The sequence below is a fragment of the Amblyomma americanum genome, chromosome 7 (assembly GCF_052857255.1).
Source record: "Amblyomma americanum isolate KBUSLIRL-KWMA chromosome 7, ASM5285725v1, whole genome shotgun sequence".
Taxonomy (NCBI): domain Eukaryota; kingdom Metazoa; phylum Arthropoda; class Arachnida; order Ixodida; family Ixodidae; genus Amblyomma; species Amblyomma americanum.
The window spans coordinates 122,319,225-122,336,061 of record NC_135503.1 but is presented as its reverse complement, the minus strand read 5'-3'; the positions used below and the strand labels follow the sequence as shown (position 1 = coordinate 122,336,061).

General features: G+C 48.9%; 1 protein-coding gene across 1 annotated transcript in view; it reads left to right on the top strand.

Annotated features, from left to right (window-relative positions):
- LOC144099523 (uncharacterized) overlaps window positions 1-16,459 on the top strand; it is a 67,380-nt gene extending 50,921 nt beyond the window's left edge. Inside the window, exons 4-5 of the mRNA XM_077632894.1 lie at window positions 11,565-11,645; window positions 16,306-16,459. Coding sequence (XP_077489020.1) covers window positions 11,565-11,645; window positions 16,306-16,442 — 218 coding nt within the window. The 3' untranslated portion in view covers window positions 16,443-16,459. The remainder of the gene's footprint in view (window positions 1-11,564; window positions 11,646-16,305) is intronic.
- The last annotated feature ends 378 nt before the right edge of the window (window positions 16,460-16,837 follow it).

Genomic DNA, 16,837 nt, shown 5'->3' with positions numbered 1-16,837 from the left:
CACTGGTTTTGTTTTTAGACCTCAAGAAGGCATCTGATACAGTCGCGGGTTTAGTTTTGTTGCACAAATTAGAGCAGTATGGCTGGAAAAACGTTAGACGTATTTGCTAGTTACTTGAAGAAGCGTCAATAATATCTTTGCGCTTAAAAGTTTTCATCTTCACACCACAAAATCTTGACAGTTTTCCCTCAAGTATCGGTGTTAGGGCTCATCTTGTTCTCTCTTTACGTTAATGATCTGCCACAAAGTGCCAGTGCATCTAAACCCTTTCTGAATGCGGATGATACTGCCCTCATTTTTTCTGGTAAAACAGATCAGAATATCGACTTCTGGATCGGAATGGATATTCTGGAGAATAGCGACACCTGTATCGGGAGAGTTAATATATGAAACCCATGCATTCACTAGACGCGCCTTTATTTATTGCTGACCTTAATCCATCGTGGCAGTGGTAGCGTATCCGCCTCAAACGCCAAAGGCCCTGGTTCAATTCACAGCCTCGACAGAGGGTCTTCTTTATTCAATCAGTGTGCGGGGGATTCTGTAGCTCCCATAGATGCCGCCACCGAATACGTTTGTTAGCGGTTAAGCACGCAAGGGCGGATAAGGGAGGCTCCGCGGCGAGCCACACGGTGTGACGTCATGCCAGATGCGCCCCGAGCGCGCGGCGTTCGCCGAGCGGCGGCGGTTGCTAGGCAACGGCTCAAAGTCTGTCTGTGCCTCCTCGGAGCCCCGCCATAGCGAAATCGCAAGTTCGTGGCCAGTAAAGCTTTCGCTATAAAAACCGGTCAGCTTGGCAGAGGAAAGTAGCTTGACCCTAAATAACGCAAAAACCAAATACATGGTGTTTCGTTCTGCCGGTAGAAGAATTCATAGGCAGCTTTTGAAAATTAATGTCGATAACTGCCCATTCGACGAAGTTCACTCGATGAAATATCTTGGAATTCTGTCGTAATATAAGCTTAACTGGAAAATACGTATCAACAAGTTGTGCTCAGAATTAGCAGGAGCCCTCAACGAACTTGTTAATAAATAACGCCATTTTCTTCTGGGAACCTTTAAGGGAGTGTGACATTCCTTGTGTGCTACGAGGTACATTGTTCGACGGCGCGGCGTAGACGGAAACCCAGGTATTTCTTTGTGTGTGCTACGAGGATCCACGTTCGACGGCGCGGCGTAGACGAAGGGACCCGCCGCCGTGACAGCGGCATCATCAATTACCCAGCCATGCTCTTTGAGTGACGACCAGAACAACCGGACCCGCCGCCGCCGCCGCGGGGAAACAGGCTTTATCCTCCCCAATTTCCGGGCACATTCCAGGACAAGGGAGCTGTCAGCGGGCCAGAGCGCGCCGTACCACAGCCGACGCTATGCGCTACCGCGAAGACAACATTCTTTCCCTCCTTCCCCTTTCGACGTGGGCTATCGCCGGGAAGGCACCCACAGCTTCCCGCCGTGCCTCGTGAACAAAAGCGCATTCCCAGAAGGGCCGTGACGGACACCTGTCATGGCGGACAGGCAGTACTCGCCAAGAATGTGGAAAGACAGGCGCTAGTGAATTAGCTCCGAAGAGAGAGCCTGTGTATACTCTCACTTGAGAGAGAGTGGTGGCGTTTTTGTTGTTTATTTAGTTTGTATTGTTAACAGACTCTGGGTTCGAGGCTAAGCCCAACCCAAGGGGTGGTCCCCATCTCGCATGTTATTTTGGATTGGAGAATTGATGCTTTGTGCGGGCCACTGAAAATGACCGCCCTTAGTCCTTTGTTAATCAAGTGCTTAAAAGCGCATGTAAACGGATGCAGTCCAGTCTGAGCTGGGGCTCCATGCTTAGCATGTAATGTGATGCTACTTAGGCACTAACCTGCCCGGTCGATGAGTAAAGTAGTGCAAAGTTTGTTCTTTTGTAAATTCAGTTCTGCTTTTTCCAGTTTAACTCTCTGTATATGTATGTTGTAAAATTATGCTCTGCTGTCATCATCTACAAGCTCGCCTCCTGTTCATCTTCCAAGCCGAACGACACTAGAGGAAGGGTTTGTGAACCATCCTCGAAGAAACGGACGACTATTGAAATTCTACTGCATACACGCTGAGGACGACATCGTTCGCCAAGAGGGCCTTCAGTGCCGAAGCCCGACGGCGTGCAGCTTCTGCCAGCAACCGCTCGAGCCCAACTCCGGAGCCACTCCATCGCCCCCATGAAGTCGTCGGCACGTAAGCTCGGACGCCCCAGCCTCTGATGTATAATCTTAATCATGTGTAATTATTGAATATACCTGTTTGTTTAAACTGAGCCATACGGTGTCTCTTTGCCTCTCCGTCCCGTGTGGACCTGCGCATTATGGGGGTCATCACACTGGTGTCAGAAGTGGGGTCTCAAAAGCAAATGTCCTCTGAATGCTGTGACATTCATGACTTCAAAATTGTAATCAAAAGGGAATCACGGGACTGATTGTGGGACTTTTACCCCCATTTGAGAGGCTTGAGGCACTGGAGGGCTTGAAAAAAAAAATGACTGTATCTGAGGGAGCTCCCACTCCACAGCCGTCGCTCGGAGCAAGCATGCTGGCATTAGGAAGCGTCATTCCGACGTTTACGGGAGATAAGACAGGGGTTCCAATCTGCGATTTCTTTTCCATGCTAGAAGAGATTGGGAAAATGGGGGGATGGTCCGATGCTCAAATGCTGGGAATGGCGAGGTGTAAGATGGCAGGAGCTGCTCATGATTTTGCCTGGCGAGACGAAAAAGTAAAATCCACAAAATCATTTGCGGAATTTAAGAAGCTCGCGTTTGAGCATTTCGACACTGAACCACGTCACGTGCGGGTACAGAGGTTCCGTGACGCCGGACAGATGGTAGGGGAGGACGTGCGAACATTTGCGTCGCGGCTTCAGCGCCTAGCACGCGATACGTTAAGCAGGGAGGAGGAAGGAGACCAGTTAAGGAAGAAATACGCGGAGGATATACTTAAAGAGGAAATGACCGCTTTGTTCGTGGCTGGTCTGCAAGACCCCGTGCGCCGGTTCGTGCTCTCGCGCAAGCCGAGCAATTTCGACCAAGCCGTGGAGGCCGCATTGGATGAGGAACGAAATGAGGCGTTAACGACAGCCGCAGCGAGAGTACGCGTCATAGAGAGAGCGGTGCTCAACCCTGAGGTTGCTCTCTTGACAGAGCGGTTAGATCGCTTGGAACAGCTGCTAACTCAGCAGGTAGAACGCCAGGTTGAAGCGCGCGCTCAACAGCGCCCATTCGCTGGAAACCGGAGACCGCCACAAAGCTACAGGCGCGGTATGCGAGATTTTGAAGAAATCGTATGCTTCGCTTGCCAGGGTCGCGGACACATCGCCAGGTTCTGCCAAAACGTGCGCCGTGGGGAGCCACAAAGAGAAGCAGGCGAGACACGCCCTAAGCAAGCCGACAGCGGGGCTCAAGATACCGAGACAAAAAACTAGTTAGTCCTCCCCAGCCTGAGGAGCGTGGGGAGGGAGCAGTAGATGATGAGGTGGTGGTAGTTTGTGTGGCCGACGAGGCATGCCCTGTTGTGCGTTGCAAGTTAAATGGTTGTTGCATGGAATTGTTGATAGATACGGGGTCAAAGGTGACATTGCTTAAGGAGAGCAGTTTTAACACGCTTCGAAGGAAGGGGGACAGCGAGGTGTTGGAAGCGTCTGGTGGTATGGCAACCAAATTTGTAGGCATAACGGGGGATCCTCTTGGCATAAGTGGACTCTACCGGTTACACTTCTCTCTCGGCGGAATTGCATTGGAGCACCCCTGCTACGTATGCCCGGACACGGTGTCTCTGCCAAACGGAGTGTCAGGTATATTAGGGCAGGATTTTTTGAGAAAAGGGAAGGTAGTAGTCTCATTCTCTGAGGAAGAGGTTAATGCGGGCGGCTCAAAAGTTCCGTTTTTGAACAGGAGAGGGGCTGAGATTCGCATTACCGATATTGACACCCGTCAAACAGTGGGATCATTGGAGAAGGTATATTCGCGGGTTGCCGTCCGGCTGGTCGAGGAGGCGGTCGTCCTTCCTTGGTCGGAGCACATTTTGTACGCGTTTGTGCCTTCAGATGTAGAGAGCGGCGCCGTGGGAGTGCTTGAGCCGGTCGACTCTCTCAGCAATGGCCTGAAGGCAGCCGCGTGCCTCGTGACAGTTAATGACGCCCACAGAGTGCCCCTACGGGTGGTTAACTGTAGCCAGCAGCCACTGAGCCTTCCCAAGAACAAAACATTGGCTTTCTTCACCTCTGCGATAGAGCAACGTGAGCCCACCGATACGGTACTCGCAACTGTAGAGCATGCTAGTCCTTCGGCTGCTCCAAAGGTGTCGTTCGATCTTTCTCACGTAAAATCCAGGGAGAGGGAGGCTCTGGCTGGTTTGCTGAACGACTACTCGGAGGTATTCGCCGCGTCCAACCTGGATTTGGGCTGCTGTGGCGTTATAAAGCACAGGATAGAAACCGGCACTTCATCGCCCGTTTACCAGCGTGCGTACAGGATTCCTTACTCCCAACGTGAGGAGATGGAGCGGCAGGTGCAGGACCTGATTGATCGCGGCATTGTCGAACACTCAAAGTCACCCTGGGGAGCACCAGCACTATTGGTGGAAAAGCCAGATGGCTCGTATCGATTGGTAGTGGACTACCGCAAACTAAATGCCGTAACTCGCATCGATCCGTACCCCATCCCCAATATACAGGAGACGCTTTCTCAGCTGGGCTCTGCCAGGTACTTCACGGTAGTGGACATGGCGGCGGGATTCTGGCAGATAGCAATGGATCCGGCAGATGCCGAGAAAACGGCATTCAACACGCCCTCAGGGCACTATGAATGGAAAAGAATGCCGATGGGTCTGGCCAACAGCCCTGCTGTCTGGCAGAGAACCGCTGATGTTATCCTGGCAGGTCTTCTGGGGAGGCTGTGCTTCGTGTATATGGATGACATTATCATATACAGTGACAGTTTTGAGAACCATTTGCGCGATATTGAGCAGGTTTTGGTGCGACTAAGAGGAGCGGGTCTCAAGCTGAAGCCCTCTAAGTGCCAATTCCTCAAAAACGAGGTGAAGTACCTCGGGCACGTTGTTTCAGCTGACGGCGTGCGACCGGACCCTGAGAAACTAAGGTGTGTCTCGGATTTTCCATCCCAGACTAGCGTCCGCCAGGTCCGGCAGTTTCTCGGCCTGATCGGTTACTACCGAAGGCACATAGAGGAGTTCGCCAAGCTCGCTAAGCCGCTCACCGCCTTAACAGCCAAAAATGTCGCCTTTCGCTGGGACGAAAACGCGGAGAATGCTTTTGGGGCCCTGAAAAGGAAGCTAATGAGTGCACCGCTGTTGCGCCACCCGGATTTTAATTTGCCCTTCGTTATGGCCACAGATGCGTCAAAGTTCGCAGTTGGTGCCGTGCTATCTCAGGTTATCGAGGGCAAAGAACATCCCGTTGCTTTTGCTAGCCGACAGCTGAGCCCCACAGAGCAAAAGTACGGAGCTACGGAAAGGGAGTGCCTCGCCGTTGTCTGGGCAGTAAAGCACTTCAGATGCTACCTTTACGGCCGCAAATTCAAGCTAGTCACAGACTGCCATCCTCTGAAATGGGTGATGAGTGTCAGGGACCCTAGCTCGCGACTCGCTAGATGGAATCTACACCTGCAGGAATACTGCTTTGAAGTTAAGCACAAGTCAGGAAAGACACATCTGAATGCTGATGCACTCAGCCGCACAGCTGCCGTGGCAGCTATAGATGAGTTTGTCCCCGTAGTCGACCCCGCCGAATTACGCACAGAGCAGTGCAAAGATCCTGACCTGAAGCGAATAATCGAAAGCTTAGAGGGCGCACCGTCTCACCCCGAACAGCTAGGTTATTTCATTGACAAAGACGGCACCCTGTGTCGGCGCACGAGGCCAACCAGGAAAGGGAGACCAGAGAAAACCGCTTGGGAGAGAGTCGTCATACCTCGGTCGTGGACAGAAAGGGTTCTTCGCGAGTTTCACGATGCGCCATGCGCCGGTCATTTTGGCGTAGCAAAGACACGCAGGCGTGTGGAGCGTTTGTACTTTTGGAGTGGCATGCGACAGGATGTGAGAGACTACTGTGCGAAGTGTCATTCCTGTCTCGAAAGAAAAACACCCAAGGGACGAAGATCAGCTCCAATTCAGCCGTTCCCTGAGGTTTCGGCTCCCTTCGAGCGGACAGGTATGGACATAATGGGCCCATTGCCCACGACCACTTCCGGAAACAAGTACATTTTAGTATTTGTCGATCACCTTTCAAAATACGCGGAAGCGGCAGCACTCCCAGATCAGAAGGCAGACACGGTTGCAAGAGCATTTGTCGAACAGATCGTGCTCCGACATGGACCCCCGAGGCAACTCTTGACAGATCGGGGAACGAACTTCGTGTCGCAGCTAATGAGGAGAGTTTGCGAGCTGCTTAAGATCGCTAAGAAGCAGACAACACCGTACCATCCGGCTTGCAACGGCGCGGTGGAGCGACTGAACCAAACCGTGGCCGGGTTCCTGTCGCATTTTGTTTCGCGCGACCAGCGGGACTGGGACTTGTGGCTCCCGTATGCAATGTTTGCCTACAATTCCGCAGCACACGAGAGCACGGGCGAATCGCCATTCTCTCTTCTCTACGGCCGAGACCCGGACCAGCCTAGTGAAGTGCCAGAGGGCCCCCGTCGTGTCCCATACGCTTCACTGGACGACTATAAGGTTGAGCTAGAATCGCGCTTGCAAGTGGCGAGGGACATCGCAAAGGAGTCCTTAAAGAAAGCGGCGAAGCGCAGGAAGGAGGTGCACGATCGCAGTGCTAGAGACGCGCCGTTTAATGTGGGGGACAGCGTGTACATTGAAAACTGCCAAAGGCAGATTGGGCTAGCTCGTAAGTTCCAGTCGAAGTGGAGAGGACCGTGCGAGGTTGTCGAGAAGCTTTCTCCGGTAAACTTCAGAGTCCGAGACGTGAACCGGCGCTTGATAAGGATACACGCAAATCGCCTCAAGTCGGCACCGGTTCAGTATTCACGAAATGAGGAAAGGGAAAGCGCGGATTTTGATGGGGACAGAAGTGAAGCGGAGCGCGCAGATAGTTCGCAAGAAACGCCCTCTCCTGCATTTGTTCGGCAGGCGCCAGAGGTGACGGCCAGAATGCCACCGGATTTACTTCATGCATTGCTAGAAGAAGAAGCGCGCGAGGTTGCCGCGCAGATAACGCCAGGAGAGGCTCCTGCCACGAGCCCTCGCGAGTCCCAAAGCAGACAAAGGGGCACAGACTTACTAGTATGACTCATGAAGGCCGATATCCGCTGCGAAATCGGAAAGCTAAGTCGGACTAATGGCGTAAACAGAGCGGAGTTGTGAACTGGTTAGAATTGTGTAATGCCGCAGCTCATAACATTGCTATATGCGTATGTGTTAAGTTATCGGAGTTAATAGTTAAACCTTTCTGTCATTAAGTAACACCTTCACAGGAGAGCATGCGGAGCGCATGCAGAACCTGCCCTACTTCCTTTCGTTATCTATATTTTTGTCTGTGCCGTGATCGTGCTAGAAGTGGGAGCTCCTTTGTAACTGTGGTAAATTTATTTCGTCCAGTTTGGACTAGAAAGGAGAGGCTTGGGTGCTGAGTTTCATGTTTATCTGTAAAAGAAGATCAGTGCTGCCCCTGGAGACGCCAGTATTGACAGCGGAGGCATATGGTGTTGTGCAGTGGTGTTGAGTGCAGCGAAAAGTGTTTTGTCGGACGCACTGTGCGAGGCGATTCAGAAAGACAAGGGGAGCTGCGTGGACTCAAATGTTCGGAGAACATTCTTCTGGAGGGTGAGCGAGTGTGACATTCCTTGTGTGCTACGAGGTACATTGTTCGACGGCGCGGCGTAGACGGAAACCCAGGTATTTCTTTGTGTGTGCTACGGGGATCCACGTTCGACGGCGCGGCGTAGACGAAGGGACCCGCCGCCGTGACAGCGGCATCATCAATTACCCAGCCATGCTCTTTGAGTGACGACCAGAACAACCGGACCCGCCGCCGCCGCCGCGGGGAAACAGGCTTTATCCTCCCCAATTTCCGGGCACATTCCAGGACAAGGGAGCTGTCAGCGGGCCAGAGCGCGCCGTACCACAGCCGACGCTATGCGCTACCGCGAAGACAACATTCTTTCCCTCCTTCCCCTTTCGACGTGGGCTATCGCCGGGAAGGCACCCACAGCTTCCCGCCGTGCCTCGTGAACAAAAGCGCATTCCCAGAAGGGCCGTGACGGACACCTGTCATGGCGGACAGGCAGTACTCGCCAAGAATGTGGAAAGACAGGCGCTAGTGAATTAGCTCCGAAGAGAGAGCCTGTGTATACTCTCACTTGAGAGAGAGTGGTGGCGTTTTTGTTGTTTATTTAGTTTGTATTGTTAACAGACTCTGGGTTCGAGGCTAAGCCCAACCCAAGGGGTGGTCCCCATCTCGCATGTTATTTTGGATTGGAGAATTGATGCTTTGGGCGGGCCACTGAAAATGACCGCCCTTAGTCCTTTGTTAATCAAGTACATAAAAGCGCATGTAAACGGATGCAGTCCAGTCTGAGCTGGGGCTCCATGCTTAGCATGTAATGTGATGCTACTTAGGCACTAACCTGCCCGGTCGATGAGTAAAGTAGTGCAAAGTTTGTTCTTTTGTAAATTCAGTTCTGCTTTTTCCAGTTTAACTCTCTGTATATGTATGTTGTAAAATTATGCTCTGCTGTCATCATCTACAAGCTCGCCTCCTGTTCATCTTCCAAGCCGAACGACACTAGAGGAAGGGTTTGTGAACCATCCTCGAAGAAACGGACGACTATTGAAATTCTACTGCATACACGCTGAGGACGACATCGTTCGCCAAGAGGGCCTTCAGTGCCGAAGCCCGACGGCGTGCAGCTTCTGCCAGCAACCGCTCGAGCCCAACTCCGGAGCCACTCCATCGCCCCCATGAAGTCGTCGGCACGTAAGCTCGGACGCCCCAGCCTCTGATGTATAATCTTAATCATGTGTAATTATTGAATATACCTGTTTGTTTAAACTGAGCCATACGGTGTCTCTTTGCCTCTCCGTCCCGTGTGGACCTGCGCATTATGGGGGTCATCACAGGAGTAACCTTCGCTAAACTTGTCAGAAGGCTTACCACCGCACCTGTCTTGGCACATTTTAATGGCACCGCCTTATTTTAATTTCGTAGTGTTGACAATGGTAATGACATTGATGCAGTCCTTTCCCAGCGTCAGTGAGGGACCGACCATGTGATCGCCTATGCCACCCGCTTCCTGTCCCAGTCTGAGACAAATAATGCTATTATACCGGGTGTTTCAACGTACAGTTAAAAAATACAAAAATAGGCTTTTTTAGGCAAAATATGGCTTTTGCGGTATAGTATTACCAGTGTTGGCGGACACCAGAAAATTGGGGAATCGTCTTAAGTAATAAGTTGGAAAACAAGTGTTTCAGATAGTTAGGCATCTAGTTGCTATTAGATATTTGTAGCTGGCAGTTAGTAATAGCCATATCAGTTTTCAGAATTTCGAAAACGCGATCAGCCTTAGCGGTGTGGCTCGACAAAATTTGGCTTTTTCTTTTAGCTACATGCACTGTAGTGGTTGCTTTGACTGAATGCTTTCGAAAGCGCATGTATTTTTACACAGTGTGGTCAAATTTTGTCGAGCCATAGCGGCGAGCGTAATCGTGATTTCGAAATTCTGAAAACTGATATGGCTATTACGAATTTCCAGATACAAATCTAATCTAATTGCAACTCAGCTCCTAACTTTACTAGTTAAAAAGTTAAGTATTAAAAATCAGTTAGCCAGCTTCCTATTTAAGACAATTCACAGGTGTTTCTGGTGCCCGCCAACACTTGTAATACTGTGCCGGAAAAGGTATATTTTTGCCACAGAAAGCCTATTTTTGAAAATTTTTGAAAGTGTTCACTGAAGCACCCGGTAGAGCGAAAGTGCTTGACCCTAGTGTGGGCTATTACGATATACCTTTTACCTACACCTATACCATTACCTATACGGCAGGCCGTTCACGGTAGTCGAAGACCATCATGCACTCTGTTGGTTCTCTTTTTTAAGGGATCCTACGGGACGCCTGGGTTGTTGAGTGGTAAGCCTCCATGAATACTACTGCGCTGTGGTCTAGAAGTCTGGACGGCTACACAGGGATGCTGACTTCCTCTCTCGTTACCCTTTTAAACGGGCAGATATCCTTATATTCTATAGGGAGATATTCCAGTGTCAAGATCGCGGGATAGCCGCGGTGTTTACTAGTTAACATAGACTATGTGCCTCAGTTTAAAATAGACAGGAAATCTTAACGTTTTTTGGGTAAGTTATACACTACATCATTCTGTTGTGACGCATAAATTCTCTCCGTGGAGGCCTTATAACGTTACCAGGTCCATTAATAATTAAAAATCGAAAACACGTCTTCCTATCACTTTTATAATAATGTTCGTTCGGCTTGCGAAATTTGAAGCAGTAGCTTTATAAGTTAGAGATTGAAGTGTTGCTATCAAATGTACCGCCTAATTAGCATCCAGTTTCACAAAAGCCAACATGGGACACGACAAGAACATAGAGTGAGTCTGTAACGCTGATTTATAAATAATACAGCTCACCTTGAGCAGTAATGAGCGGTGGCGTTGAAGAAAATAATTTTTTTCTAAAAAACGCCGTTCCTTTGCTGGTTCCGCGACGTCTTCTGGCGCTGCCAAGGTCGCGGGGCGAGTCATCCCAGCTTCCTCTCTGGCCCAAAAGAGAAACACGCTGCGCGGCTACTGGCGTAACAGTGCTTGGCTTTGCCGACGTCTCCCGTTGCCGCAAGCGGAATGAGCTGAGGACGGCACTAAGGAAGAAGCAAACTGTCGTATTCTACTTGCCGATCCGGAGCAAGTTTTGACGCTCAGCGAAACCGAAAAGTGTGTCCGAATGGAAAATTTGCATTCATATCCTGAGCTGTGAGTGGACCACGATGGATAGTTTGCTTCTTCGCGATTGCAGAACGCTGCTTTGATATCAGATTGTAATAAGCCATAAGAGCAACTGGAGACCTAAATCGGGGTTAAATGTTAAACGTTGCAAACCATACTACTGGGTATAATGTGTACTTAATGAGCACGGTAACAAGTTGGACTAAGTAGTCTAACCCTGAGCGTAGTTAGCGTGGTCGCCGGATTATCGGATGTGCTTAAATTCGTGTTTTCATTGCGGCTTCATTCTTCCGAAAAATAGCTGTTTCTTGAGATGGACTTCCTGAATCATGTTGTTCCTCCCAGCTTCCTTTCAATGTCTCGGCGTGCCGTGGTGCCGCTACATAGCTGCCAGATTAGGAGATTAAGGGTAGTTTGCTGATGCAGCGTGACTTGGTCTGACAAAGCACAGTGCTAAATAGATAGATTTACGGGAGGCGTTTGTTCTGCCAACCAGGTAGCCTGACTAATCATTAGGATAGGGCAGTCCTAGATCAACTCGATGAAAGCTGGTCTGAACGGGATCTGGAAGAACGAAAGAACCCAATGCACCCGTACTTCTTTTTTTTCAGATCCGGCCGAGCACGAAGGTGTGATCTACTATACAGACTACGTCAACTGCGTTATTGCCGATATGGAGTACCATGGACATCGTAAGAGCTAATTATATTCCGCAGTTATATCGTTCCTTTGTTAACTCTGTGTGAAATAACGAGCTATCGTGTTACCTTGGCGAAAAAAGGTTCGCGAGCTCGATTTGTGCTGGGTGGGAACACGATGAAGCGCGAAGTACAAATGAGCTGGTGTACTGGTCTTGTGTTGCGTGCTACAAACGCTATTTTCAAACTAGCAACGTGAAATAGGAGCTGCGACCCGAGTCACGAAAATAAAGTTTTTTGCCTCTGCTTATCTACGCACCCCAGATTAAGCTGTACCCTTCCGATGCAGTTTCCACATTGGCCCAAACTGGCTTTGCAGCGAGATAGCAATGTTTTGGGGCTACCGCGTATCAACGCCAAATTATTCACAGAAGAAGCCTATTTTTAACACAAGCAGTTATCCTGTTTCCAGTCTCTAAGCCCGCACGTGGTGGATCAGTAGCTAAAGTTCACTGAATTGAATTTCAGCGACGACGTCCAAGTTCTCGATAAAGGCGAGGTATGGTGGTCGAGCTTAACTCTGAGCACTGTGCATTCCAAAACTGTGCGGGCTGCTTAAACAACCACTTAGAAGACTATAAAAAAAAACTGGCAGGTTGGTTTCCTGTGTACTATGCCTGATTATGTGGCAGCTTGTGGAGTGAAGAAAATATCGGTTACTACGTATGATTTTTCTTCTTATCTGCCAAAACGCGCATCACCTCACTGGGCCCCATGAATGACAGTGCACTGGCAAACCTGAGCGTTTAGGGCTTCAGAGATGCCATGTTTTAAATCGCTGCATGTCGACAAGCCAGTGTGGCGCGTGGCGGTGACGTAATGCATGACGCTACGTCCTGCTGGCCAATCAGTGTGGCGCAGTAATACGCCTTCGCAGAACCGGATTCATGGTCTTAACAGCGGTCGCTAAAAATATGGTGCTTGAAACACTAAGAAAATCTTTTCGGGATCATACTTTAAGCAGCGGAGCCGATCAGTTAAAAATATTTTACAAATGGCGTAGTTATTTACTTGTAATATTTTTGTAATAGTTTGTAGCTAGGAGGAAGAGAATGCCGTAGCAGTTTTCGAAGCGGCGGATATACTGTTCTCTAATATCCTGTCCCCCCCCCCCCCCCCCCCGCCCCCACAAACCCGGAACTGAGCGCGTAAGGAGCCAAGGAACTTTAGAGGAACGCAACTTCCGCTGGTGACGGGTTGCAGAGACGAGGGCAAATTCGAGCTGCTTGCTCACTTGTGCCAAGGCGTGGTCTTTCTTTTGTTTCCCCACTCCTAAAACCGCTCTGCCCTAGTCGGCGACAACTATCCTTCCCCTTGCACCAAGCGGAGAAGAAAATTAAAGCACGTGCCATGGCACAATAGAGCAGGCAGTTCTACTTTAATACCGTAGTAACTGCAATACTTCTTTAGCGGCGTTCGGGTCTGCACTTATTTTCTTGAACGCGTTATGACCAGACTTGCGGTTTTGTCCGGAACAATGTACCGCATTTTCTCCCGTATATAGATTTTTGTTTGTTACGAAAGCTGGTATGGCGACCTTCTGTCGGTGTCTTCGAACTTAGCTTGGCTCTAAACTTGAATATTCGCAAAATAAAAAAGTGATTTTTCGGTAATTATGCAGAGTGTTAGTGTTATTTTTATGCAGTCTAGGTGCGTAGTGGCTGAGATCTTGTTCACGGTAATATTTTATTTTTATTAAACCTCTATTATATTAAGACTATTTCTTTGAAATGTTCACTGCAACCCCTGTTATAACGGCTGTGTACCTTCAGGATGGATGTGTACCTTTGGCGTTGCCACCGCCGGTGCGCGCCGCTGCTTGCCTGCACCTAGAATAGAGAGGGCGAGGGCAACGTACCTCTCAGCCTCGGGCGTCCCTTGATATGAGCGCCGGAGAAAACCTAGTGCAACGTTTCTTCTTCCTGCTGCGTGTTTGTCTTGCTGCCGGCGCGCTACGGCTCTTTATGCGAGTAAATGCGGTGGCCAGGGAAAAGCTGCCCGGTGTTCTTGAAACGCACTGTGGCACTGAAAGTTACCTATTCGCTAAGGTTCTTCGTTATTATATTTTTGTCCTTTTAGAGGCCCAAATCTTTACATTATCCTGGTAGATAGTTTGCGTATCGTGTTGTGTTTATCCATAATGTTTCATTATTTCAATGTGCTACTGTTTGTAGCAAAGGCACAATTGTTAAAAAGTGTTGTTGACTTGTCTAGCGCACCCAAGTGTGGTACCAAGCTGGCTTGTGGTATGCCGGCTAATTACTCACCATTCTTTGAAAACACAACCAGCAGTAGCAATTTCGAAAGAAAGAGCTTCCTTCGGGAACAGCCCGTAACCACCATAACCCAATGAGTCAAGTATGTCGTAGGCCACACTTCCCCTCTAAGAAACGGCCGCACAAACGATGCTCTGCGCTGCGACTTTAAAAAATAAATAAATTCACAGTAGGATTGTAGAAACGTTTGGAAATTAAAGGACGTTTGACCTGGCGTCTAGCCGTCAGATTTGTAGCCACTCCCTGCCCACTTCGGAAACTGCCCACTGTCTCGCCTCTTTTGATGACGTGTGGAATACTCATTCCCGTTTCTGCCCTATTCCATGAGCCCATGATTCAGGCGCAAGTTGGTTACGTGCTCACTGGATGCCACAGTAACGTGAGTTATTGCCCTTAATGTGGAATCGCGTAAAGGAGACCGTTGCCACGAGATGATCACCTTGTATATCACGTGATCACCACGACCCGGAGAGTATGGAAGCATCCTTTCCTTCTTTATTCCTTATCTTTACGAAGCAAGTGTACAAAGTAGACGACCTGCTGTGAATGAGGGCAGAATAAAAAAATGAAAATAATTAAACATCGAAGGGTTTTCTGTGCTGTAGTGCGTTGCATGAGCGTTCATGGCTGCTCAAAAATCGCCCCAGTGCCGGGCAGCTTCAGCTTGGCCCCCGCATTTTCTTGCAGAAGGCGCCGTAGCGCGGCGGCCGTTGGCAAGCACGCAGCAGGCAGAGCGAACGCCGCGCTAGGTTTCCACGGGCGCTGTTATAAAAAGGACGCCCGAGAGCGAAGGGCGTTTCCCTCGCCCTCTTTATTTGCGCCGCCGGTGCTGGCAGCTCCGCGATAGCGGCTTATGGCCCATTCACAGCGGCCTGAGGGCTTTGACCAAGACTATCCCGGCTTGGCATCCGCATCTCTCAGAGGTCTGAACCCAGCTGTAACTTTCGTGGCAGAGCTAAGAAGATAGGGTTTTTACCCCACTAAACTTACCATACATCTCCAACCCTCTGCTTCGAAGCTACTTTGACGCTGCAAGTCTATGCTCATCTGGGCTGCAGGCGCATGTTTTGTATTAATTTTGATCAATGGTTCGCCTCAATTCAAAGTGGACAAAAATGACTGTTTGCATATATCGCTACCTACTTCAGAGCAATGTGCAACAAGCAGCACAAAAATTTAGCTGTACTTTAAGAAGCGTGATTTCCGAGTTATGCGCGACTTTAAGCGAAAGCAAATCCTATTGTGCAGTCCGGTAAAGGGTACTTATTAATCGATGAAAAATTAGGGCATCACGAGTCGAAGCAAGCCTAGACTATGAAGCATGCCGTAGGGAAGGGCTCCGCATGACTATCAAGCACCAGAATTTTATAATCTGCAAAGAAATTTCAGTACAAGGGTAGTTGACATTTCGGCTTCATCGGAAATGCATTTCTCTTCCACTGGAATACCGCCACCGGTGCCGATATTCGATCCCACAACCTTGGCCTCGGCTGCCACTAAGACACCGCGGCCGGTTAATGGCTGCGTACCTATACTTAAAACTTATTGAATGTAAGGGCAAAAATATCCTTGGAGCGAAGCGTAGATGTCAAAGCTTTGCGTGCACCCCGCACTGGCCTGTGCGTTAACCTTGTTACGGCTACACCTAAACCCCTAACGGAAACGGAGAGATTTGCCTTTTATTCAAAAAGAAATCATCTGTTATATTATGTCTGGATACTTTGTTTTCAGTTCCTGCACAAGCCGTCAGTAGTTGAAAGAAAGGGAGATTAAAAAATAAATTCTACGTGCTTATGAGAAAGCGGAATGGTTTGAAAACTTAGGTTTAACGTAACAGAGCTTTTTTTTTTTTACTTCGTGATCGCCGTAAATGACCATGCAACTTCTTAAACCATCTGGGATTCTTGGCCGGGCAGTGATATTGTACAGCAGACTGGCGTCAATTTCATTTTGCCATGTTATTCGCGGGCCAATTGAATCATGTTTGTTTTTCTTTATCTGGATTCGGCTATAATTTTTTTTTACTTGCGCAGTATTAGATCCTATAATATTTTTTTCTAGTGAATACCGCTACATTTTCCTGAAGCAGCTTTCAATAGTGCTGGGAGCTCAGCGTATTTTTCACCCCTTCAAGTAGGGAAGTCGTCTTAGCCTACTGTCACTTTTTACCCGTGGTACAGCAGTGGAACGGGGAGTCCACCTCTTTGGACTCATCTACTATCTGTCACTTATTGCACTCTAACACGCAATCAACATCGATCACATTGCTGTTGAGTTCATGCCATTTATCATTCAGTCTGACGCGAAGTCGAATAAACTGTTCATGGCTTTACTCAATCTCAACGGTGATTTTTTGTTTTGACATTGCAAACATCTAGAATGCACCTTATGGGCGCAAAGAGCAGTGAAGGACAACGTGCCCCAGGAGTGCATCGACCAGTTCGTGGACACCTGCGGAGTCACCGTTCCGCAGCACAGCAGGGACCTGTGTGTGGATGGAGAAGGAGACTATTAGCACTGCAGCCGTTATAACTCAACGCAGACGTTTCTCGCTACAGTGGATGGTCTTGTGCGCTTTTCACAGGAATGAATATAACTCACTTTGAAAATTTGGTTTTCAAATTTTTTTGGAAAACTTTATTCCCAAAATAATGAACGGAAACCAAGGACGCCAGTGTCTCTGAAGTTTTTGTCATAACCAATAGCTTAATCATCTACAAAGGCGCACACACAATGTTCTACCTAAAATTTATCGATGTTTATAAAAAAAAAGGCTTGCTTTGGAACTGAAGTTAATGGTGTAAGCAGCCATGTGCCCCCTTCAGAAAGTTAAAGAAAGATCTGGGTGAAATGCCGAAATGAACGTATGAATGTCAATTGGTTTTGCAACCAATTTTCTCAGACAAAGCC